Below are 25,847 nucleotides of genomic sequence, written 5' to 3'. Positions count from 1 at the left end.
CTTGTATTCTTAAGATCTGACTCAAAAGAAACAATGAAACACACAGTTATCCAGACAAATATATAATTATATAACTGCTCTATTTTTTAATGTGAAAAAATGCTCTTACATATATTCAAAAATTTAAGGCAACAATATAAAGGATTAGATATATACTTATCTATTGAAAGTTACTTATTAATTGTTAGATTAGCATACAAAAAGTAAGTTTAATTATTATATTTGTTAATCTGTTTTTGTTGGTTTTCCATCTACATGCCTCTCTTCTATCTCCTTTACTTGTCTCCTTATCACCTTCCATGACAGTTACTGTACTACTTTCATGTCACATTTGTTCAATTATGCTCAATTTGTTCCTTGCTTCCTTAAGATTTGTTATGTTCTTCCTTTTAGTTTTGTGTCCTGTACTCATACCCAGACTATTTATATAAAACTAAAATCTAAATTTTGCAAGTGAGATAAAAATATGTGGTATTTGTCTTTCAGAGTATATGTTACTATGATTATTAATAATTTCCAGATTTATCTATTTGTATGTAGTTTTCAAGATGTCATTGTTTTTTACCTCTGAGTAGTACTCTAGGTTGTCTTTAGGTCTTGGCAATTACAAATAATGTTGCCATGAACATAGCTGAAGAAATGTCCCTGTAGTTTGATTGAGCATCTTTTGGGTATATGCCCAAGAATGGTATTGCTTTGTCCTGAGGTAGGTTGATTCCCAATTTTATGAAAAACTGCCATACTGATTTCCAAACTGGTTGTACAAGCTTACACCGCCACCAGCAATGGAGTGGTGTTCTCCTTACTCCACATCCTCTCCAGCATAAACTATCATTGGTATTTTTGATCTTAGCCATTTTTAATGGTGTAAGATGGTATCTTAGAGTTGTTTTGATTTTTATTTCTCTGATGGCTAAGGATGTTGAACATCATTTCCTTAAGTGTCTTTTGGCCATTTGAGATTCTTCTGTTGATAATTTTCTGTTTAGTTCTTTACCCTATTTTTAATTGGGTTATTTGGATTTTTGATGTCTAATTTCTTGAGTTCTTTATGCATTTTGGAGAACAGTCCCCTGTCTGATGTACAGTTGGTGAAGATCTTTACCCATTCAATAGGCTGCCTTTCTGTCATATTGACTGCGTACTTTACTTTACAGAAGCTTCTCAGTTTCATGAGATCCCATTTATTTATTGTTTCTCTCAATCTCTGTGCTACTGGGGTTATATTTAGGAAGTGGTCTCCTATGTTATGTATTAAAGGTTACTTCACACTTTCTTTTCTATCAGGTTCAGTGTGGTTGGATTTATATTTCTGCATGGGGATTGATATGGTTCTATTTTCATTCTTCTACATGTTGACATACACTTATGCCTGCACCATTGTTGAAGATGCTTTCTCTTTTTCCATTGTATAACTTCAGCTTCTTTGTCAAAAATCAGGTGTTCATAAGTGTGTGGATTAATATCCAGGTCTTTGATTCAATTCCACCAGTCAACCTGTCTGTTTTTATGCCAATACTAAGATGTTTTCATTACTGTAGCTCTATAAGAGAGCTTGATGTCAGGAGTGGTGATGCCTCCCGAAGTTACTTTATTCTACCAATTTTTTTGTTATCCTGTTTTTTTAAATGAAGTTGGGGAACTCTTACAGATGATAAATACCTTCAGTAATGTGGTAGGATACAAGATCAACTCAAAAAATCAGTAGCCTTCCTATATTCAGATGATAAGAAGCTGAGAAAGAAATCAGGGAAACATCACCCTTTACACTAGCCACAAATAACATTAAATATCTTGGGGTAACACTAACGAAAGAAGTGAAAAACCTGTTTGACAAGAACTTTAAGTCTTTGAAGAAAGAAATTGAAGAAGATACAAAAAAAAAATGGAAAGATCTCCCATGCTCTTGAATAGGTAGGATCAATATAATAAAAATGGCAAACCTACCAAAAGCAATCTACCATGTGAAATCCCCATCAAAATCCCAACACAATTCTTCACAGACCTTGAAAGAACAATGTCACTGTCTTTGATTATTAGTTCTATCATAGATTTAGATTGTAAGTTCATTTCTTTCTATTTAAATACCTTTTTTACTTTATTTTCGTTTTCATAATATTAATTTATTCTTCAGAATTCCATACATGCATAAACTGAAATGTCCATAAACAACCCTAGTTTCCACCACCAATTTCTCACATAACATTCCCAGCATGTTCACTTCTAACTTCCTGTAGTCTTACAAAAATATAAATGAACAATTAAGTCCAGATAGTGCTGGATATATATATATATATATATATATATACACATATATATATATATACACATATATATATATGTATATATGTGTGTATGTATGTATATATACATACACACACACACACACACACACACACATATATATATATATATATATACATACATATATATGGCATTTATCAGAGCATGGGAATTCTGCAAGTGACCACATATTAAGAAACAAACGAACAAACCACCACAACAAAAAACCCACTCCATATTTTAATCAATTTTAGCTATTGCTGTGATAAAAATACCAAAACCAAGTGCAGCTTGGTGAAGAAAGAGTTTATTTAAGTGTATGGCTTATAGTCTATCATTTAGAGAAATCAAGAAAGAAGCCTGGAGTAGGAACTGAAGCAGAGTTCATGAAGAAATGCTTCTTACTGGCATGTTCCATATGAATTATTCAACCTGATTTTCTATGTCACCCAGGACCACCTATTCAGGGTGGTGCCTCCCCCAGTGAACTAAGTCCTTCCATATCAATCAATAATGCAAGAAAATTTTATATATACTTGCTTGCACATAATTTGGTAGAGGCATTTTCTCAACTGAGGTTCTCCTTCCTAGATATCTCCATCTGTATTGGCAAAAAAAAAGAAAAAGAAAAAAAAACTCACCAGGACACCCATCAACTATCCAAACCTAACAACTTCTTAGTAAGGGTTGGAGATCATCTACCTGATATATGTCAGAATTGTGGTTGGATTGATAGTGTGTAGGTCTTGCAGAGTTATCTTTCCAAGCAAGTTGTACTTATTGATGCAATAGTGGCATGGCTGTTATGAGATAATCTGTATTATTTTTTTTCACCCTTTGGGGGTCCACACCCAGGTGTCAAATAAATACATGGAGACTTATACTTACTTATGGATGCCCAGGCTTAGCTTGGTTTGTTTCTAGCAAGCTTTTCTAACTTATATGATAATGTTTCCCTTAATTACTTTTTGCCTCTGGGCTTTTTACCTTTCTTTATTCTATATATCCATCTTTTCCTCTGACTTCATGACTGACTTTATGACTGCATGGCTGGCCATAGCATCTTCCTCTCCTTCTCTTGTACTTGCCCCCTCTCTTCTATTTACTCTCTTTGGCTGGAATCCCTGCTTATCCTTTCCCCTGCCTTGCTATTGGTCATTCAGCTCTTTATTAGACCAATTAGGTATTTCAGGCTGGCACACTAACACAGTTTTACAAAGTTAAACAAATGCAATATAAAAGAATGCAACACATCTTTACATCACTACACAAATTTTTCATAGCATAAATGAATGTAACAACCTTTAACTAATATTCCACAAGAATATTTCATAAAAATAGGGGAGGGCATGGGAACTATGATTAGTATGTAAAATAAAAAAGATAGCTAGTTTTCTTTTTAAAAAATGATAAAAAAATAATTTCCAGATATCTCTATTTTCTTGTGAATTTTGCAATTTTATATTTCTTTATAGCTGAATAGAATTCCATTGTATGTATGTACAATATTTCCTTTTAGACATATAATTTGACATAATCAGGAAAATCTATATAAATATGTATATATGAAATAATGATATAAAGGAACAAATAAATAGTCTGAAGCTGAAATATGAAATAGATGAAATAAAACAAATCAGTATAGTTGTTCAACAGTAGATTTCAGGATACAGAAACAGGATTGATGAATGTAACAATGGTGTGGGACAATTCTGTATTCTGTCAATCATGTTTTAAATAAACACTGATTGGTCAGGCAGGAAGTATAGGTGGGTCAACAAGACAGGAAGTAGAGGCAGAGCAATGAGAACAGGAAGATTCTGGTAAGGAGGAAGCCCATTCCTCTGCAGTCCTGCCTAGACCACGGAAGAAGCAGGATGTGACCTGCCTCGCTGAAAAAGGTACTGAGCCATGTGGCTGACATAGATAAGAATAATGGGTTAATATAACCTACAAGAGCTAATAAGAAGCCTGAGCTAATGGGCCAATCAGTTTATATCTAATATAGACTCTGTGTATTTTCTTTGGGGCTTACTGGCTGTGGGAATTGGGCAGGACAAAAACCCCAATAAGCCTCTCCTCGTGTTACAGAATGGAGCCCATGTGGATAACTGCATCCACAGAAAGCCTGAGAAAGCTTGGGAAAGAATAGAGTAAAGCATGTTTTCTTGGTAGCAGCAATTTATTGGTTCTGCTCTGCTTGCTAGATGCAAGAAAGTGCTCTCATCTAAGAGAGGCTTCCTGACTCAGCTTTAGCTGTAAAACCTTGCAGCTCTTTTAAGAGGTCCTGCCAAGAAACCCTTAAATAGTGTTGATAAAAAGCTGACCATGTGCTTTTTGGTTTTCAGCCATAGCAGGAAAAAAGCTGTGCCATTATAAAATGCCGGCCATCCTGCCAGGGCAAACTGACTTTTTCAGGCAGGCGGTCTGACTATGGATCATTTGAGTGTGGTTTGTGAGCACATTGCTGCAGCTTGGGTGCTGACAGGGGCATTGAAATGCCATAGAGTTGTGGAAATAAACATGGCTACAGCCGGTAGCTCTGCCATGAGGCTGGAAACCTAAGGAATGGGCTGGATCCAGCTGTCAAAGCCACAGCTTTAATTCTACGCATATTGCTTGGTAAATTAAAGACTCGTGGTCAGAAAAAGAGATATACAGTAAAGAGAGATTCAAAGATGAAGAAAACATCTAATTGGTTTACACTGTGTTAAAAATATATGCAAGCTTGAAAAAAAGATTAAAGTCCTTAAAATTAAAAAGAAAAAAAGAGAGTAGTTGGGTGTGGTGGTACATACCTTTAATCCCAACACTTGGGAGACAGAGGCAGACTGATCTCTCTGACTTTAAGGTGTGGTAGCATACACGTTTAATGCCAGCACTGGGGAGACAGAGACAGGTGGATCTCTGTGAGTTCAAGGATAGCCTGCTTTACAGAGGGAGTTCCAGGACAAAGATACACATTGAACCTGTCTCAAAAAGCCAAAGTTAAAAGTAAAAATAAAAGAGCCATGTAAAGATGAAAAATACACAGAGAATCTTGATACTGTATGTTATTATGGCCTCTTTGAATTATTTAAATGCTGAGGAAGGAGCAGCAGCTGCTAAAAGATATTTGCATATAAATGCTGCTGAATTAATCCAAGATAGATATTTTGAAAATACTTTGACTTCAAAATTGAAGTCAAAAGGTATGTTACTTTGGAGAAAAAAATTTGCTTTTGTTTCCACAGGAAACGAGAAGCTGTGGATTCATTCTGAGTTCAGAAAAATCAGGTTTGATCAAGGAAGACAACCTGAGAAATCTCCAGTAGGAACAGATGTCCTAGATGTCAGAGTTCTACATCCAGTACAGATTTAAGATGCTGCCTGAGATTACCAAGCCTCACAGGACACTCCAGTCAGGCCTTGCTCATAACTCTAAATTTTCTTTAGGTCCCCATAAGATTAGGTGCCTGCAACCATCCGGAAGTAGCCTGGAATACTATGCCCACATTCTCAAAGAATGGTCTATGGATATTTTCCTTTTTTAAAAAAGAGGGTGAAGTGGTACAGGAGAATTTTCTGTATTCTGTTAATCATGTTTTAAATAAATGCTGATTGGCCAGACAGGAAGTATTGGTGGGACAACTAGACAGGAAGTAAAGGTGGGGCAATGAGAACAGGAGAATGCTGGGAAGGAGGAAGCCCATTCCTCCCCAGTCCTGTCTCAACCACCTAAGAAGCAAGATGTGACCTACCCCACTGAAAAAGGTTCTTGAGCCATGTGGCTAACATATACTAGAATAATAGGTCAATATATATTACAAGAGTTAACAATAAGCCTGAGCTAATGGCCAAGCAGTGTTTTAATGAATACAGTTTCTGTTTGATTATTTCGGGGCTAAGCTAGCTGGATGACTGGGGCAACAAGCCCAGCTCCCATGTTACAGATGAATGTTAAGAAAAATAGTTGGAATCACCTATTCTAAAGATTAGAAAGAAAAAAGTAATTAGGAAAAAAATTAATAAATCCTAAGGTATATCGGTGACATAATGAATCATATTAAGTTATATATTATGGAATTTCCAGACAAAAAATCTAAATAAATGCTAGAAAATACTTTTAAAATAGTGGCTGAAAAATCCTCAAATTTCACTAAATGTCATGAGTCTACATATATAAGAAGTTTGATAGCAAAAGTATAAAAACTCTTTCCTTAAGATCAAGAGCATGTATGTGTTTCCCTTCTTTGGGTTTTGGACCTTCCCCAAAGCAATGTGTCTTACCCTCTCTGAGGTCTGGATAAGGGTGAAATGGGGAGGTAGGCTGAAGGAATGGGAGGAGAGGAGGGAGTGGAAATTGGGATTGGTATATAAAATAAAAATAGATAGTCTATTTTTTTTTATAAAAATAAAAAAGTGGAAAAAAGAACAAGAGCATAAACAAGATTTTTTTCTTTCACCAGTAATGTTAAAGATTGTTCTGGAATTCCTAAGGTTAGTAATTAGAGAGGAAAACAGTATGACATATGAGAAAGGAAATATAAAATTGTGTCCATTTTTTCTGCATATGGAATATATGAAAGAACTCTTAAGGAAACTACTAGTAATACATTAATTGGACAAAATTCTTACATTATAAATTAGTACATGAAAACTATTTTCATTGCTACTCTGTTCACAATAGCTAAGAAATAGAAAAAAACTACTTGTCTTTAAACTGACAAGTAAAAAATGAAAATGCAATGTATATATACACTGTGGAATACTATTAAGATCTAATTAAAATGACATTGATAAAATTACAAGAAAATGGATATGCCTAGAAAAGATAATATTGAGTGAGGTGACTGAACCCCAGAAAGATAAACATCTGATGTGGGATTCCTCTCTGTGTGCTGTGAATACCATTGGTTAATCAAGAATCTGTTTTGGGCCTATTGCAACCCAGAATAGGGCAAATTGGGAATTCCAAGCAGATAGAGGAGGAGAGAGTAGGTGGAGTTAAAAAGACACCATGGATCTGCTGGAGGAACAGATACCAATAAATCACAAGCCTTGAAGTAAAATATAATAGAAATGGGTTAATTTAAGATGTAAGAGCTAGCTAGAAATACTCTTAAGCTATTTTTCAAACAATTTTGCAATTAATATAGTTTCTGTGTGATTATTTCTGGTCTGGCTGGTCGGGAGTGAACAAGCAGCCTCTGCCTACAAACATCACTTATTCCCTCTCATCTGTTTGTCCTAACTCCAAAACACTCTGGAGTAACCACCCACGACCTGAAAAATGAAAAAAAGAAGCATGGGCGCTTGGGTAATATGAAGGATAATAGCAGGAGAAAGTAATCTACAGAAATTACTAAAATAGAAAAAAAAAGAATATGCCAACAAGACATCATAAACTTCAATATTATTAATCAGTTACATCTTTTTGAATAATTTGTGAAAGGAGTCTCAAAAGATGATGGAGGAGGGGCATCTGTCTATATGTTACTTTCATTGGTTAATAAAGAAACTACGTTGGCCCTTTAATAGGACAGAAAATTAGGTAGACAGAGTAGACAGAACAGAATTGTGGAAGAAAGAAAGCAGAGTCAAGCAGATACTTCAGGCAGACGCCATAGCTATCCTCTCCGAGATGGACGCAGGTTAAGATCTTTCCTGTAAGCCACCACCTCGTGGTGCTACACAGATTACTAAATATGGGTTAAAGCAAGATGTGAGAATTAGCCAGTAAGAGGCTGAAACTGATGGGTCTGGCAGTGTTTAAATGAATACAGGTTCCGTGTAATTATTTTGGGTAAAGCTAGCCAGGTGGCGGGAAGCCGCCTGCCGCCTCAATACTACAGAGTGGCACCTAATGTGGTAATGAACTCCATGTAACACCTGAGAGAGCTTAATTTTAAACACAGAAAAACAGAGTTTAACACAGCTTTATGTCATTTACTAAGACGTGCTTGGAGAGATTTCCTGTTTCAGCAATAGCGGCAGAAACAAAAAGTCGTCATTTTTAAACCGGCATCCTAGGGCTGTGCCGCCAGTGCAAACTCTGGGTTTAAAACATTTCAATGGCTTTTATGGGACTGGATGTTTGTCTTCCTACTCAGGATCTGGAAGAAAGTACTCTGAGACCATGCCAATGGCTCAGTGCTCCCCGCCTGCACCTGGGCAGACTCTGGTTTAGGCAGGTGGGAGAGCATGGTGGATTTCTGATGCCATACAGATATTTCCAGGCTGTGCAGTGCTCTGCGCGTCAGATTTGGCTGTAACTTGGATGAAAAGAATTTCTGTGCTGCATACTCAGTCTCAGAGTTAAAGTGCTGAGTGCGGCTCCCACCTGGTGTCCCCAGAGCTAGTAGAAAATGGTACATCCTCCATTTTGAAATTGGAGAGAGGTGGAGGCAACATCCAGAGCAGCCCGCTACTCTGCAGCTCAGAGGCACAACTGATTCAGTCACAAGCAGCTCCGGCTCTGCACTGTGTTGAACTGTGTTGACCTCAGGCAAGAACTATCGAATTATAATAACAGTGCAGTTAAGGTTTTGACTTGGCAAAAAAAAAACAGGTGGTACCATATTACCCCTGTGTGGCACAAGCTAAAGTTTTTAAGAAGCACTTAGCATTTTAAGAAGTGCTCCTGTACAATAAAGAATTACAGATTCACAATAGGATAAATTCAGACATAAAAGACCTTTAAATGGGTCACAATGCTGGAGGAGTGTACATTGGCTTGGGAGAAAGAAGAAAAAGAATATAGAGAATAAAGTTAATGCCTTAAAAAGAAAGGGTAAAGTCTTTAAAGGTACAGAGTACAGATAGTTATAGATTAAAAGAAGTAAAGAAAAATAAGCCATGTAAAAATGGAAAATTCACAGAGAGTCTGGATTCTTTGTACTATTGTGTTTTCTTTGAAATTTTTGACTGTAAAGGAGCTAAGTACAGAGAGACATTTCATTATATGGGCTACCAAGCTAGACCAGAATGGATATCATAAGGGCATGACTTCAGAATTTGGATCTAAGAGCATGATGCTTTAGAAAAGAGTTTCTTCTTTTGTTTTCACAGAGGATGAGACCCTGTGGATTGCTTCTATACCAATATGGTATGATAGACCATGTCCTCCTGAAAGGTTGCTGTGAACACCCTCAAAAAATTACTTCACTCAACTGCCAACTGAGATGAACCTGGCACAAAGGTTATACCATGAAAGACCTAAATAACAGTGCCCCCATTCAGCACAAAGCAGTTTGGAGAGAAATAACTGAGTACATATTCCCAAATATTGTTTATAAATGTTTTTTTTACATTTAAAGAGGGATATGATATAGATATGAATAATTTGCATTGGTATGGATTTTAAGGTCAATTTTATATGTATATGTGTTTCTGATCTTGATTAAGGTATTGTGATTATGTAGTTCATTTAAAAATGTAATGTATAACTAGGAAATATAGGTTGTTAATGGATAATCATCAATAATAAAGCTTGTAGTAATGTTAGACTTTCTAGATGTGCATAGATATATTTCAGATAGGCATTCTTCATATTTTTCAAAGACTACAGAATATGGCATTTAATGTTTTAATAACTTAGGGTTTTTCATGACAATGGGACAAGTCTGCTCCTGGCAGCACCAATCTACTTCAAGAGGAAGATGGGCATTGAAGAGGCTCCTTATGGAGTTTGATAGACATTTGAACAAGAAACTGCTCTTGCCTGGACTGTTTCATAAACTGGACATAAAGAACCTGCAGAGAGAGGACTGCTGAACTTGCCTGAAGGTGAGATTGTCTTTTGGGGTTCCTGACTCATGAAAGAATCTGTGAGATATTCTGCAGGACACAGAAAAAAGTGACTGAACTGTCTTTGAAATTTCCTGCTTCCTGAAAATGTCTACTGGATACTATGGTCCTGTAGGCCGAAGATGGATGCCCCAATGGTACAGAGAAACTTTGGGTAGCTGTCCAGGCAGCAAGATGTCTCTATTATTCTAGAGTTTTGGAAGTTGCTTATTTCTTGTTTGCTTAGGTAATATTATATCCTTCTGGAGTCTTTGATGTAGTTAAAGAATGGTTAGTTATTGTTATTGTTTTCCTTAGTTATGATAAAAGATAAAGTAGATACAAATATTGTAACTGTAATTCTTGTTTGATAACTGTTTTGTTATACATAATTTTACTAAGTTAAAGTTAAAGCCTTTCTTTTTGTTTAAACAGAAAAAGGGGAAATGATGGAGGAGGGTCATCTGTCTATGTGTTACTTTCATTGGTTAATAAAGAAACTGCCTTGGCTCTTTAATAGGACAGAAAATTAGGTAGGCAGAGAGTAGAGAGAACAGAATTGTGGGAGAAAGAAAGCAGAGTCAGGCACATGTCTCAGGCAGTCGCCATGACTCTCCTCTCCAAGACAGATGCAGGTTAGGAGCTTCCCGGTAAGCTACCACCTCGTGGTGCTACACACATTAATATTATTAATGGTATTAGTTACTTTCTACAACTTGAGGGTAAGCACTATTCCCAAAGACACCATATACTTATGACATAGAATATGGAGAAATTGAGTGATACTTAATAGAATGGTTTACTCCTAATGGTTAGCACTCAGACTTCTAGCAATTGCTATGTACACTATGGTTATAGAAAAGTAGTCATAAATTTCACCAGGCACCTGAAAACTTTAACAATGACCTACCTGCAAGGTATGACCACTGGTACAATAATCGCATGAATAGTAGAAGAATTAAAAAAAAAAACTACGTTTTAAAATTGGATTTAAGGCCCACTACATGAGATGGAACCCATTCCTGGTATTCTTAATGAGGCAAAAGACTTAAGGCTAGATAGGTCGTGGACCCTAGAGCTTTACTCCTAGTAGTTAGCACTTCTGATGGAAATCCTTAATCATTTTTGAAAAATAGCTTTCACATATCAAAAATGTACCCCACAAATAATAAATTTACATTTGGAATTATATTCTGTAAACTTGATATTTAACAAAATTTTGTTCGTGTTTTTGTTTTCTTAATATGTGTGTGTGTGTGTGTGTGTGTGTGTGTTAATGTGTGTGTGTGCATGTGTGTGTGTCACACAAATTAAGAGAAAAATATTTATGATAGATACACATAATGGGACATCATAAAATGGTGCTTAAGAAAATGATTTAACAGATAAATACTCATGTTTAAAAAATATAGGATTTAGATTGAATTTCTAATGATTTTTTAATGATTCAAAATAGTGATAGCATAATATAAAAATAGTGATAGCAAAAGAAGAATATGTAAAACTGTCTAATTTGTGTATTCTGGTAAATTTAACTTATTCTTATACTTGTATGTATTGTGTAAATTTTCTTCCATAAATATTTTTGTTTACATCCAACATAGCATAGGAATTTAAAATTAATAGTGAATGGAAAGTATAATTACATTTTACTTTGAGGTTGGAATAAAATGAAAAGTTTTCCAATTTTTGATATAAAACAGTTGATGTTTTATTTTTGTAATTTACATTATTTAACATTTTAAGGCATTAAAAGTATGGCTAGTGCATTCAGAAAGATTTGAAACGAAGAATTATGTTCTTTGGAGCATAGTTTGAAATCTATCTGTATGTTATTCATATATAATTCATAAGCAGACACTACCTTGTGTAGAAATGGGTGTAAACAATTTTTATTCCTTGTGTGATATTTTAAATCATCACTACATTTTAATTATTCACAAGGTTTCTGTGCATTGCATTTTACTGAAGATGTAAGCTTTTAAAACCACTGGTATTTTGAAAATCTAAAGCTGGGGTGATACATGCTCAGGTGCTAATTTATTTACATCAATTAATTTCAGGCCTCTGATGTAAACCAATTAGTATTCAACACTTAATGGAGTCATTATCTGTCAGATTAGCTGTAGGAATGCTTGTCAGTACTACAGGACCAGGCACCAAAACTTTGCTAATAAAAGTAGCAGAATTAATGGAGTGAACAGCTTAGATAATGACTTAATGTGGAACATACAGTACAGAAAACGACTGATCAGCTGTCTCCAAAGAATATAGATATCAGAGAAGCAGCTACTTTATGCTCACAAAATGAGTTTAGACAACTAGTGTTAAAATATATTTTTTACATGCTGTAAAACTGTACCATAATTACACCAATCTGGTGTTCAGATGTTATGGCATATAAATAGTGATATTTTATTAGAAATCCAATTTGCCATTTTAAATGACCAAAAGGGCCAACAAAGGGGGAAGGGGAATAAATGATGACCATGTATATCAATCAGCAGAAACCACAAATGGCCTTCTCAATCATGCTGCATCTTCCTCATATCACAAATGATATGAACTATAGTTTCAGAGGCAGAATATGTTTTAAAAATGTAGTTTGGTTTAAGAAAATGTAAGTGAAAGTTCATTGATCATTAACTTCCAAATACAAAACAAAATCAACACAAAGATGTCAATAAACAGATCAGGCTAGAAAACTTTGCTCAGTCTTGTAGGGTAATTGAATTAGCATATAATTTTATTTTTTAAGAAATATGCTTTTGCTGAAATATACTGGGGGAATTTTCATTCAAATATGGGCTATTTTCATTTGATATTATTATTTTTTCCTTTCTACATTATAGTGTCAGAGCAAGGAAGAATCCATTATGAACTCACTCTGACTGTCTAGAAATTAGTTATGAGGACAATTTTAAGGACACATGATTTAATAGTTAAGAAATTTTGTCAACTCCTCCCTTCTTCCTCCCTTCTTTGGGGCCATAAAATCCCTCAGCTCAGCCCATTTGGGTGCTGGGATGGGGTGGTGAGCACAATCTGGAGGGAGTTTCTTTGTTTCAATAGCCTGCCTGCAGCAAGGTAGGCCTTTTGTCTGCAAGGTCCCTGGCCACCTAGGGGGTCTGATGTTGTACCAGAAGATCCATCAGAGAGGTGAGTGAGTTCGTGACCTATGGCAGAAGCCCGGGAGAAGGAGCACAGATATTCCTCAGCTCCGTGTACTTCCTGGTCATTCTGTAGGGGCTACTCTCCCCGGCTACTGCCTCCCTCTTCCTATCCCATCCCAGCTTGCACCCAGAAAACCCTTCCCTATTTCCTCGCCTCTTCAGGGCCATAAATTCCCCCAGCTCAGCCTGTTTGGGCACTGGGACGGGTGGTGAGCACAATCAGGCAGGAGTTCCTTTGTTTCAATGCCCTTCCTGCAGCGAGGTAGGCCTTTAGTCTGCAAGGTGCCTGGCCAGAAAGGGGAACTGATCCTGTACCAGAATATCCATTGGGGAGCATTTGGAGGAAGACATAGGCAGGAGCCAATGCAAGAATTCCTCCAACAATCTGAAAAACAACATGAAAACACTGGAAACCATCAAACTTAAAACAGGAGGATTGAACACCCTAATCAAGAAGAAATAGAAAAAATTGACTTTATGAAAGTGATAGAGGCCCTTAAACAGGAGGTGAAAAACTCCCTTAAGGAAATGGATGAGAAGAATAACAAAAAGTTTTGAAGAAAGAATGAGAAAATCTGTAAATGATATCCTAGGAAACTAAGAAAAAACAATCAAATAGATAATGGAAACAGTTCATGACTTGAAAACTGAAATGGAGGCAATGAAGAAAACACAAACCAAGGGCCAGCTGCATATGGAAAATCTAGATAAATGAACTGAGACTACAGAAACAGGCATAACCAACAGAATACAAGAGATAGAAGAAAGAATCTCAGATTCTGAAGATACCATAAGAAAATAAATGCACTGATCAAAGAAAACAGCAAATCCAACAAATTCTCATCACAAAACATTCAGGAAATCTGGGACACAATAAAAAGACCAAACCTAAGAATAATAGGGATAGATGAAGGAGAAGAATTACAGCTCAAAGGCCCAGAAAATATAATCAATAAAATTATAGAATAAAACTTTCCCAACCTAAAGAAAGATATTCCTATGAAGGTTCAAGAAGCATACAGAACACCGAATACATTGGGTAAAAAAAATTCCCTCTCCATATAATAATTAAAACCCAAAACATATAGAATAAAGAAAGAATATTAAGAGCTGCAAAGGAAAAAGTCAAGTAACTTATAAAGGTAAACCTATCAGACTTACACCTGACATCTCTATGGAAACTATGAAAGCCAGCAGGTCCTGGATAGATGTACTGCAGAAACTACGAGACAATGGATGCAAGCCCAGACTACTATACCCAGCCAAGCTTTTGTTCACTATAAATGGAGGAAACAAAATATTCCAGGATAAAAACAAATTTAAACAATATGTAGCCACAAATCCAGCCTTATGGAAAATAATAGAAGGAAAAATAAAAAACCAAGGACTCCAACACTGCCTACAATAACTCAGACATCTAGCGACCCTTCACTGGCAAAACTCAAAGAAGGGAAACACACAAACTCTACTACCAAAAAAAAAAAACTGGAGTTAACAACCACTGGTCATTAATATCACTTAATATCAATGTACTCAATTCACCTATAAAAGGGCACAGGCTAAGAGATTGGATATGAAAACAGGATCCAACATTCTGCTGTTTACAAGAAACACACCTCAACCACAAAGACAGACACCTACTCAGAGTAAAGTGTTGAGAAAAGGTTTATCAAGCAAATGGACCTCAGAAACAAGTAGGTTTGGCCATACTAATTTCTAACAAAATTGACTTCAAACTAAAATCAATCAGAAGAGATGGAGAGGGACATTTTATACTCATAACAGGAACAGTCCATCAGGATGAAGTCTCAATCCTGAATATCTACATCCCTAATATAAAAGCACCCACTTATGTAAAAGAAACATTACTAGGACTCAAGGCAGCCATCAAAGCACACACTAATAATAGGAGACTTCAACACTCCTCTCTCACCAATGAACAGGTCAATCAGACAGAAACCTAACAGTGGTATTCCACTGTTATTATTCTTATTAGAGAATTAATGGAAGTTATGAATCAAATGGACTTAATAGACATCCATAGAATATTGCACCCAAATAGGAAAGAATATACCTTCTTCTCTGCAGCTCATGGAACCTTCTCAAAAATTGACCACATACTCGGTAACAAAGCAAACTTCCACAGTTACAAAAGAAAAATATTAGTAACCACTTGTGTCTTATCGGATCACTATGGAATAAAGTTAGATTTTAACAATAATTCTACCACCAGAAAGCCTACAAACTCTTGGAAGCTGAACAGTCAACTACTGAATCACCCCTGGGTCAGGGAAGAAATAAAGAAATTAAAGTCTTCCTTGAACTCAACGAAATATAGACACAACATACCCAAACCTATGGGACACTATGAAAGTGGTGCGAAGAGGAAAGTTCATAGCTCTAAGAGCCCACATTAATAAAATGGAGAAAGCTCACATTAGAGAATTAACCGCAAATCTGAAAGTTCTAGAAAAAAAGAAGCAGACTCATCCAGGAAGAGTAGAAGATTGGAAATAATCAAACTGAGGGCTGAAATCAACAAAATAGAAACACAGAAAACAATCCAAAGAATCAATGAAACAAAGAGCTGGTTCTTTTAGAAAGTCAACAAGATTGAAAAACCTTTATCCAAATTAATCAAAAGGCAGAGAGAGAACATGCAAATTAACAAAATCAGAAATGAAAAAGGTAACATAACAACAGACACTGAGAAAATCCAGAGAATCATTATGTCTTACTACAAAAGCTTATATGCCACAAAGTTGGAAAATGTAAAATAAATGGACTTTTTTTTAGATAAGTACCATTTACCAAAATTAAATCAAGACCAGGTGAACAATTTAAATAGACCTATAAGTCATGAGGAAATAGAAGCTATCATAAAAAAAAAAAAACTCCCAACCAAAGAAAGCCCAGGACCTGATTGTTTTAATGCAGAATTTTATCAGAACATCCAAGAAGAGCTGATACTTATTTTCCTTAATGGGTTTCACATAATAGAATCAGAAGTGTCATTACCAAACTCTTTATATGAAGCAACAGTCACCTTGATTCTGAAACCACACAAAGACCAAACAAGAAAGAGAATTACAGACCAATCTCACTCATGAACATCGATGCAAAAACTCTCAATAAAATTCTGGCAAACAGAATCCTAGAACACATTAAAAATTATCCATTATGATCAATTAGGCTTAATCCCACAGATGCAGGGCTGGTTCAACATACGAAAATCTATCAATGTAATCCATCATATAAATAAACTGAAAGAAAAAATACATGTGGTCATTTCATGAGATGTGGAAAAAACCATTTGACAAAATTGAACACCCCTTTATGATAAAAGTTTTGGAGACATTAGGAATACAAGCATCATACAAGCATCATAATAAAAGCAATATATAGCAAGCCAACAGCAAATATCAAATTAAATGGAGAGAAACTCAAAGCCATTACACTAAATTCAGGAACAAGACAAAGCTCTCACCATATCTCTTCAACTTAGTTCTTAAAGTTCTAGCAATAGCAATAAGACCACATCAGGAGATCAAGGGGATTCAAATTGGGAAGGAAGAAGTCAAACTTTCGTTATTTGCAGATGATATGATAGTGTACATTAGTGACCCCCAACCAAAGAACTCCTACAGCTGATAAATACCTTCAGTGAAGTGGCAGGCTAGGAGATCAATGCAAAAAAAAATTAGTAGCCCTCCTTTACACAAAGGATAGAGAAGCAGAGAGGGAATTCAGAGAAATTTCACCTTTTATGATAGCCACAAATAGCATGAAGTATCTTGTGGTAACTCTAACCAAGGAAGTCAAAGATCTATTTGACAAGAACTTTAAGGCATTGAAGAAAGAAATTGAAGAGGACACCAGAAAATGGAAAGACCTCCAATAATCTTGGATGGGTAGAATCAACATAGTAAAAATGGCAATTCTACCAAAGGCAATCTATAAGTTCAACACAATCCCCATTAAAATCCCAACAAAATTCTTCACAGACCTTGAGAGCACAATGATCAACTTTATTTGGAAAAATGAAAAACCCAGGATAGCCAAAACAATCTTATACATTAAAGGAACTTCTGGAGGCATTACCATTCCTGATTTCAAACTGTATTGCAGAGCTACAGTATTGAAAACAGCTTGGTATTGGCATAAAAACAGAGAAGTCGAACAATGAAATCAAATAGAACACCCGGATATTAAGCCACAAAAGTATGAACACCTGATTGTTGACAAAGGAGCTAAAATATACAATGGAATAAAGAAAGCATCTTCAACAAATGGTGCTGGCAGAACTGGTTGTCAACCTGTAGAATAATGAAAATAGATCCATATCTATCACCATGCACAAAACTCAAGTCCAGATGGATTAAAAATCTCAATATCAATCTGAACACACTGAACTGATAGAAGAGAAAGTGGGAACTAGTCTACAACATATGGGCACAGGAGACTACTTCCTATGTATAACCCCAGCAGCACAGACATTAAGGGCAACATTGAATAAATGTGACCTCCTAAAACTGAGAAGCTTGTGTAAAGCAAAGGACACTGTCATTAAGACAAAAAGGCAACCTACTGATTGGGAGACGATCTTCACCAACCCCACAACTGACAAAGGCCTGATCTCCAAAATATATAAAGAACACAAGAAAGTAGACTTTAAAATGCTAATTAACCCAATTTAAAAAAATGGGGTACTGATCTGAACAGAGAATTCTCAACTGAAGAAGTTCAAATGGTCAAAAGACACTTAAGGTCATGGTCAACCACCTTAGTGATCAATGAAATGAAAATCAAAACAACTTTGAGATACCATCCTACACGTGTCAGATTGGCTAAAATCAAAATCACCAATGATAGCCTTTTCTGGAGAGGATGTGGAGTAAAGTTAACACTCATTCATTGCTGGTGGGAATGCAAACTTGTGCAACCACTTTGGAAATCAGTGTGGCAGTTTCTCAGGAAATTCGGGATCAACCTACCCCAGGATCCAGTAATACCACTCCTGGGAATATACCCAAGAGATGCCCTATCATACTACAAAAGCATTTGTTCAACTATATTCATAACAGCATTATTTCTAATAGCCAGAACCTGAAAACAACCTAGATGCCCTTCAGTGGAAGAATGGATAAAGAAAGTGTGGAATATATACACATTAGATTTCTACTCAGCGGTAATAAACAATGACATCTTGCATTTTGCATGCAAATGGATGGAAATAGAGAACAGTATCCTGAGTGAGGTAACCGAGACCCAAAAAGATGAATATGATATGTACTCACTCATTAGTGGATTCTAGCCATAAATGAAGGACATTGAGCCTATAATTCATGATCCTAGAGAAGCTAAATAGGAAGGTGTACCCCCACAATAAAACATGTAGTTGCCCTCCTGGATATTGGAAGTAGACAGGATTTCCAGGCAAAAATTGAGAGCATGGGGATGGGGGTGGAATGGGGGTAAGGGGAGATGGGGAGAGAGAAGTGAGAAGGGGAGGATGGGGAGAACTTTTGGAAATGGGTTGGTTGGGATGGAGGAAGGATGGATATGGGAACAAGGAAGTATATATCTTAAGTAACCGAGCCATTTGAAGGTAGGCAAAAGATTGGACTCTAGAAGGGTTCCCAGGTGTCCAAGGAGATGTCCCCAGCTTGCTCCTTGAGCAGCTGAGGAGAGGGGGCTTTAACTGGCCCTATACTATAGACACTCGGATGACTATCTTGTATACCACCATAGAACCTTCATCTGGCGATGGATGGAGATAGAGACAGATACCCACATTGGAGCACTGGATTGAGCTCCAAAGGTCCAAATGAGGAGTAGAAGGACAGAGAACATGAGCAAGGAAGTCAGTGCCATGAGGGGTACGCCCACCCACTGTGACATTGGGGATGAACTAATGGGTACTCACCAAGGCCAGGTGGACTTGGTCTGATGGAGCATGTGATCAAACCAGACTCCCTGAATGTGGCTGACAATGAGGGCTGACTGAGAACCAAATGACAATGGCACTGGGTTTTGATCCTACTGCATGTACTGGCTTTGAGGGAGCCTAGTCTGTTTGGATGTTCATCTTCCTAGACCTGGATGGATGGGGGAGGACCTTGGACTTCCCACAGAGTGGAGAACCCTGACTGCTCCTTGGATTGGAGAGGGAGGGGAAGGGGGAATGTGGGAGGGAGAGGGAAATGGGAGGAGTGGAGGAGGTGAATATTTGTAATAATAATAATAATAATAATAATAATAATAATAATAATAATAATAAAAAACTATAAAATAAGAAATTTTGTCATTAAATGCAGAATCTTTTCAGAGGCAGAAATAAGTATTCCTGGACTTTCTTTAATTTGTTTTCAATTGTCTTATCACGAATTATATACAAAGATTATACTTAAAACATTTTATGTGTTGGTTATCACTGAATAATTAGCTTTTGTTCAAAATAGCATTTAAAAAATTAGCAGCATTCTAGTATTGAATTTAGTTTTACTTAAATGATATACTCAAGAGTAAAAATTAAATTTATAGGATATACTGGCAATTTTTTGATTTATAACATTGCCTGGAATGCCCATGTATAATGCAACGTCCTCTCCCCAACTCATACTTAATAATGAATTTATCTATGACATTACACCCAGTTAGAAATCTCTTTATTAAACTTCTAGAGCAGGTAATTATGTCACAAACTGTTATTTAAAATTATAATATGTGGATTGACCCTAAATCCAAATTTGTTTGGGGACATAAATCTAGTAGCTTATTCCTGCTGACAAAATACAATGCTTGAAAGAAAGGGCTGGATCTTATTTGTATTAGACTGATAATTTTATTTTGCAAACCAATGACTAGAGTCCATTTGGGCTAACTACTTCTCAGTGGAATAGAGACAAGAACTTAATTCAATTGGCTTCAAGTTCAATGTTTACTCCATCACAGTGATAAAGAAATGAGGGAAAGTGAAATATATACTAAGTGTGGGCTGGAGAGTTGCCTCAACAGATAAGAGCATTTGTTGTCTAAATATGACAATCTGAATTCGATCTCCAGAATTCACTTTAAAAAGTTGGATGCAGTGGTGAGTGTCTATAATCCTGGTACTCATACACTAAGATGGGAGACAGAGACAACAAAGCGATTTAGATGTTCATAGGCCATGTAACCTGGAGTTCACAGTATTACAGAAACAAGGGAGGGTCTGTCCAACTAGGTGGAAAGAGAAAACTGACTCCCAAAAGTTGTACTCTGAACTTCACACACAATAGCATACATATGCTTGGGGACACATACAGACACATGAACACAGAGACACACAGACACAGACACATATGCCATACATATACATAACAAATAAATATTAATATTAATGCTAAATTTAAAACTCTGGTTATTTGAGTAAGTCAAAATAGCTGTCAAAAGGCAAAAGAATTATAAATTATAAGATTAAGTGGTGTATTCAGAACTATTTTTCAGTCTTTCATTGTGGATTAATCTACAACTTAAAATTTTTCTTACCATAATTAGAAAATATACTGTAAAACAAATTCACATATGTTTTAAGACAGGAATTTACAGCTACAAATATTTTCAGTGACTTTTCGTCATATTTTGCTATTTTTATTTTGTAGCAGTTTATGTATTGTACTCATTAAGAAACTTGTTAGAAATGGCACCAACTTGTCATAAAGCATTTTAATATTAACAAGACAGTGTTATGAATTCTTTTTCTATAATTTACTGCAAAGACAATGATTTATTACTAAAATATGGTAATTTGGCTGTCAGTTTTAACCTCTACACCCATGAAAATACCACATTGTGCAGTATAATTTACATTCAAACCAGAAGAGTTGCAACCAATGAGACATGGAGTCTTTCTTCATGTAAAACAGTGGTTAAAATTGGATGCTTCACTGAAAATCATACCTCAACCCATTCCCAATGACCTGATTGTGAAATACTATACCAAAGAATAAAATGTTTTAGTGATCTCAGCTGGAGATCAGCCACTGCCCCAAAGCACAGGATTAGTCCTTGTAATTTTATCTTAGCTAGTGTGACTGCATAGAATATTTTGTATACCTAACATCAATTTTAATGTCCTGCTAAGACCAATAATATCCTATAGTAATGCTCCCCTTTTGTCATAGGGAAATTTTTCATCCCCATAGATGCTGCAATATTCCTGTTCTCTTCTGTTTGGTGATTAAAAGGAATAAGTTGTACTTGTTTTAAATTCAATAGAAACAACTCTTAACTGTTAGCTTTTTCTCTGACAACTTAGCAGCGAGAATGAGACTTTGTGTTTAGAAAGTTAGGCCTTAGACTTTTTTAATTAAATAGGTTATTGTTTTAAGGAAATCTTTTGCTTAATAGCAAGCAATAAAATGTTTAACAGTTTCCCCTAAGCAAGATTTTGGTTACACAATGTAGAATATTGCCTAAACGTTTAAAAAATAGTGTATTCTTTAACTATCACTTTCTCCCAACCCCACATGGAAATGATTTATAGGAATTTCTCATTCATTAAAAATTATGAACGCTTTGATTTGCATTTCTCTGATGACTAAGGATATAGAACATTTCCTTAAGTGTCTTTCAGCCATTTTAGATTCCTCTGTTGAGAGTTCTCTGTTTATATTTGTATTCCATTTGTTCTTTTGATGATCAATTTCTTGAATTCTTTGTATATTTTGGAGGTCAGACCTCTGTCTGATGTGGGATTACTGAAGATCTTTATCCATTCTGTAGGTTGTCGTTTTGTCTTGTTGACAATGTCCTTTGCTTTAAAGAAGCTTTTCAGTTTTAGGAGGTCCCATTTATTAATTGTTTCTCTCAGTATCTGTGTTGCTGGGGTTATATTTAGGAAATGGTCTCTTGTGCCAATGTGTTCAAGTGTACTTCCCACTTTCTCTTCTGTAAGGTTCAGTGTGGCTGGCTTTATGTTAAGGTCTTTGATCCATTTGGACTTGAGTTTTGTGCATGGTGATAGATATGGTCTTTTTTATTCTTCTACATGTTGATATTCAGTTATGCCAGCACCATTTGTTAAATATGCTTTCTTTTTTCCATTTGATATTTTTTGCTTGTCAAAAATCAAGTATTTGAAGGTGTGTGGATTAATATCTGGGTCTTCGATTCAGTTCCCTTGGTCCTTCTGTCTGTTCTTATGCAAATACCAGGCTGTTTTCAGTATTGTAGCTCTGTAATAGAGTTTGAAGTCAGGGATTGTGATGCCTCCAGAAGTTCTTTTATTGTACAGGATTGTTTTGGCTATCCTGGATTTTTTTTTTTGCTTTTCCATATGAAGTTGAGTACCGTTCTTTCGAGGTGGCAACTATGTTCATAGCAGCACTGTTTGTCATAGCCAGAACCTGGAAACAACCTAAATGCCCCTCAATTGAAGAATGGATAAGGAAAATGTGGTATATTTACACTATGGAGTATTACACAATAGAAAAATTAACGACACCTTGAATTTTGTAGGAAAATGGATGGAGCTAGAAAACATTATTTTGAGTGAGGTAACCCAGACACAGAAAAACAATTATCGCATATACTCAATCATAAGTGGTTTTTAAACATAAAGCAAAGAAAATCAGCCTACAAACCACAATCCCAGAGAATTTATACAACAATGAGGACCCTAAGAGATACATGCATAGATCTAATCTACATGGGAAGTAGAAAAAGGCAAGATCTCCTGAGTAAATTGGGAGCATGGGGACCTTGCAAGAGGGTTGAAGGGAAAGGGAGGTTTAGAGAGGGGAGCAGAGAAAAATGTAGAGCTCAATAAAAAATTTTTGATTGTGATTCATTTGTAGGAATCTGAAACCTAATTAATTTAATGCCTACCCAAGTATAACTGCAAACTTAAAAGTAATATTCTGATTTTTAAAATAGTGAGCTAATTCCTGTTTTGGTATAAACCATTGTTATAACTACAAAATCTAGTACCGTGGTCATCAAATCTTAAAATCTTAAGTTGAAAGACATTCATATTGGACTATGTCTACTTTCTCTACATGAAAGAATTATATTTACTCTCACTGTTTAGAAGTTTTTCACGTTTACTGGAATAATTCAGTGAATGGAGATGAATTAACAAGTATTATTTATTCAATCATCAGCTTCTAGAAGGGTAACTCATGTAACATCAATATGCCCAAAATGACTCGCAAACTTATTAACATGTCACTCATGAAAATAATGAGTGTTGTTAAGAAATTTTGGGCATAAAATTCTTGTGAAGTCTTTGTAAAAGGGGGGGTGTCTTTAATATGACTAAGAAAATCCATGTGAGGGATTTTTTTTGACCTGAGATTAGAACAAAGTACTCCTTACAAAGAACAGAGATTCACTTTACTAAAATGAAAAATAATGGTTGTGAACTAGAAGTGTTTCAATACAGAAGCAACTCTAGGACCTAACTTCCATTTCAAATCCTTTATAGAGTGCTCACTTAGGCAGCACATATACTAAAATTGGAACAATACAGAGATTAGCATGGTCCCTGCGCAAGGATGACAAGCAAATTCGTGAAGTGTTCCATATTTATAGTCACTTTTGACATTGATGCCAATGACATCCTCAATGTTTCTGCTGTAGATAAGAGCACAGGCAAGGAGAACAAGATCACCATCACCAATGAAAAGGGCTGCTTGAGTAAGGAGGATATTGAGTGCATGGTCCAGGAAGCTGAGAAATACAAAGCTGAAGATGAAAAGCAGAGAGATAAGGTTTCCTCCAAGAATTCCCTGGAGTCTTATGCTTTTAACATGAAGGCAACAGTTGAAGATGAGAAACTTCAAGGAAAGATCAATGATGAGAACAAACAGAAGATCCTAGACAAGTACAATGAGATCATCAGTTGGCTGGATAAGAATAAGACTACAGAGAAGGAAGAATTTGAACACCAGCAGAAAGAACTGGAGAAAGTCTGCAACCCTATAATTACCAAGCTGTACCAGACTGGTGGTGGGATGCCTGGAGGAATGCCTGACGGCTTCCCTGGTGGAAGAGCTCCTCCATCTGGTGGTGCTTCTTCAGGGCCCACCATTGAAGAGGTGGATTAAGTCAATCCAAGTAGAGGTGTAGAATTTGTTCCACAGGGAAACATTTGAAGGACCTAAATTTAGCAAGTTTCATGGCAGTTTCAAATTCAAACTGCTACAATAAATTTACTGGGCATTCTCAATACTTGAACATGGAACATGTGCACAGGGAGTGAAACCTGCCCTTGTGCTGTCATGTTCTGTGCCATTATGATCATAGACTCCAAGATGGAGAAAATGACAGAGCCCCACATAGGAGCACCGGACTGAGCTCCCAAGGTCCTGATGAGGAGCAAAAGGAGGGAGATCATGAGCAAGGAAGTCAGGACCGTGAGGAGTGCGTTTACCCATTGAGACGGTGGGACAGATCTAACGGAAGACCACCAACTCCAGTCGGAAAGGGACTGATGGAACAGGGGACCAAACCGGACTCTCTGAATGTGGCTGACGGTGGAGGAGGACTGAGAAACCAAGGACAACAGCAATGAACATGAACTCTACAACATGGATGGACTCACTGTGAGCCTTGTCAGTTTGGTTGCTCACCTTCCTGGACTTAGGGGGAGCTGGGAGGTCCTTGGACTTAACATAGTGAAGGGAACCCTGATGGCTCTTTGGCTTGGAGAGGGAGGGATTGGGGGTATGGGTGGAAGGGAGGGGAGGGAAGGGGGAGGAGAAGGGGAGGAGATGGAAATTTTTTATAAAAAATAATTTAAAAAAAGACAATAAAAACTATGTTACATTGGTCATGGTGCTTTGTCACAGCAATAGAAAAGTAAAACATGGAGTCCCTTTTGTGTAGGTCAGATACTCCTGGTCACAAAGCCTAGCCTGGAGTATTATTGATATATCCATGTCACTTTTCTGAAGAAAACTGTTTTTCCTACCTCCCAAAATCTATCAATTACAGATATTTAGATAGTAGTGGGACTTTGTACTCTGACTTTGTGTAGGTAAACTTGTATGGGTTTTAAACATACTGCCACAGTTTCTATGAAATCAAATGGGTCCAATTGTGTCTGGAAAACATTTTCCTTATCTATCACTTGTGGTTTTTATAATCATTCCTCCTCCTCTTCTGCATATATTCCCAAGCCTTGATAAAAGGGGTGTAGTAAAGACATTATATTTAGGGTTGGGTGTAAAAAGTTTCTCACTCTCTGTAGATTGTGCTGTTTTTTCTTTGAAAATTGGTGAATCTAATTTGTGTTGTATATATACTCAGAGATGAGGGGTCATATACCAGAGAATGGTTGACCTACTAAGAGCTACAACCTTAAAGAAAACTGATTCTCCTCTTAGAAACCATCAACTATGAATAGCTTATGCGAGTAGGGGTTCATGTATTCCTCTCCCTAATCATATAATGTTGACTGGCTTGAGTTCAGATATTGTGCAGGCAACTACAATGGCAATGAATTTATGAGTTCATTAGTCCTTCTGTATGCAGAAAATACTGCTTTTTGCACTAGTCCTTCTTGACCTTCAGCTCTTGTAATCTTTATGCCCCCACTTCCATAATAGTCCCTGAATCTTAAATAAGGGAAAGAACAGA

At 36.3% G+C, this 25,847-nt stretch overlaps 1 protein-coding gene and 1 non-coding gene across 2 annotated transcripts; both read left to right on the top strand.

Annotated features, from left to right (window-relative positions):
* The first annotated feature begins 23,692 nt into the window (after positions 1 to 23,692).
* Positions 23,693 to 23,796, top strand: LOC119805691. The gene has a single exon (XR_005283989.1). It is a non-coding gene; the product is annotated as a U6 spliceosomal RNA (small nuclear RNA).
* On the top strand, positions 23,762 to 24,313 carry LOC119804329 (heat shock cognate 71 kDa protein-like). Its single transcript, XM_038315780.1, has one exon. It carries the CDS (start codon positions 23,762 to 23,764, stop codon positions 24,311 to 24,313), a length of 552 nt encoding a protein of 183 aa, XP_038171708.1.
* The last annotated feature ends 1,534 nt before the right edge of the window (positions 24,314 to 25,847 follow it).

Source organism: Arvicola amphibius, chromosome X (genome assembly GCF_903992535.2).
Source record: "Arvicola amphibius chromosome X, mArvAmp1.2, whole genome shotgun sequence".
NCBI lineage: Eukaryota > Metazoa > Chordata > Mammalia > Rodentia > Cricetidae > Arvicola > Arvicola amphibius.
Note: the sequence above shows the minus strand (reverse complement) of the source record. Positions and strands in the feature narration are given on the sequence as shown.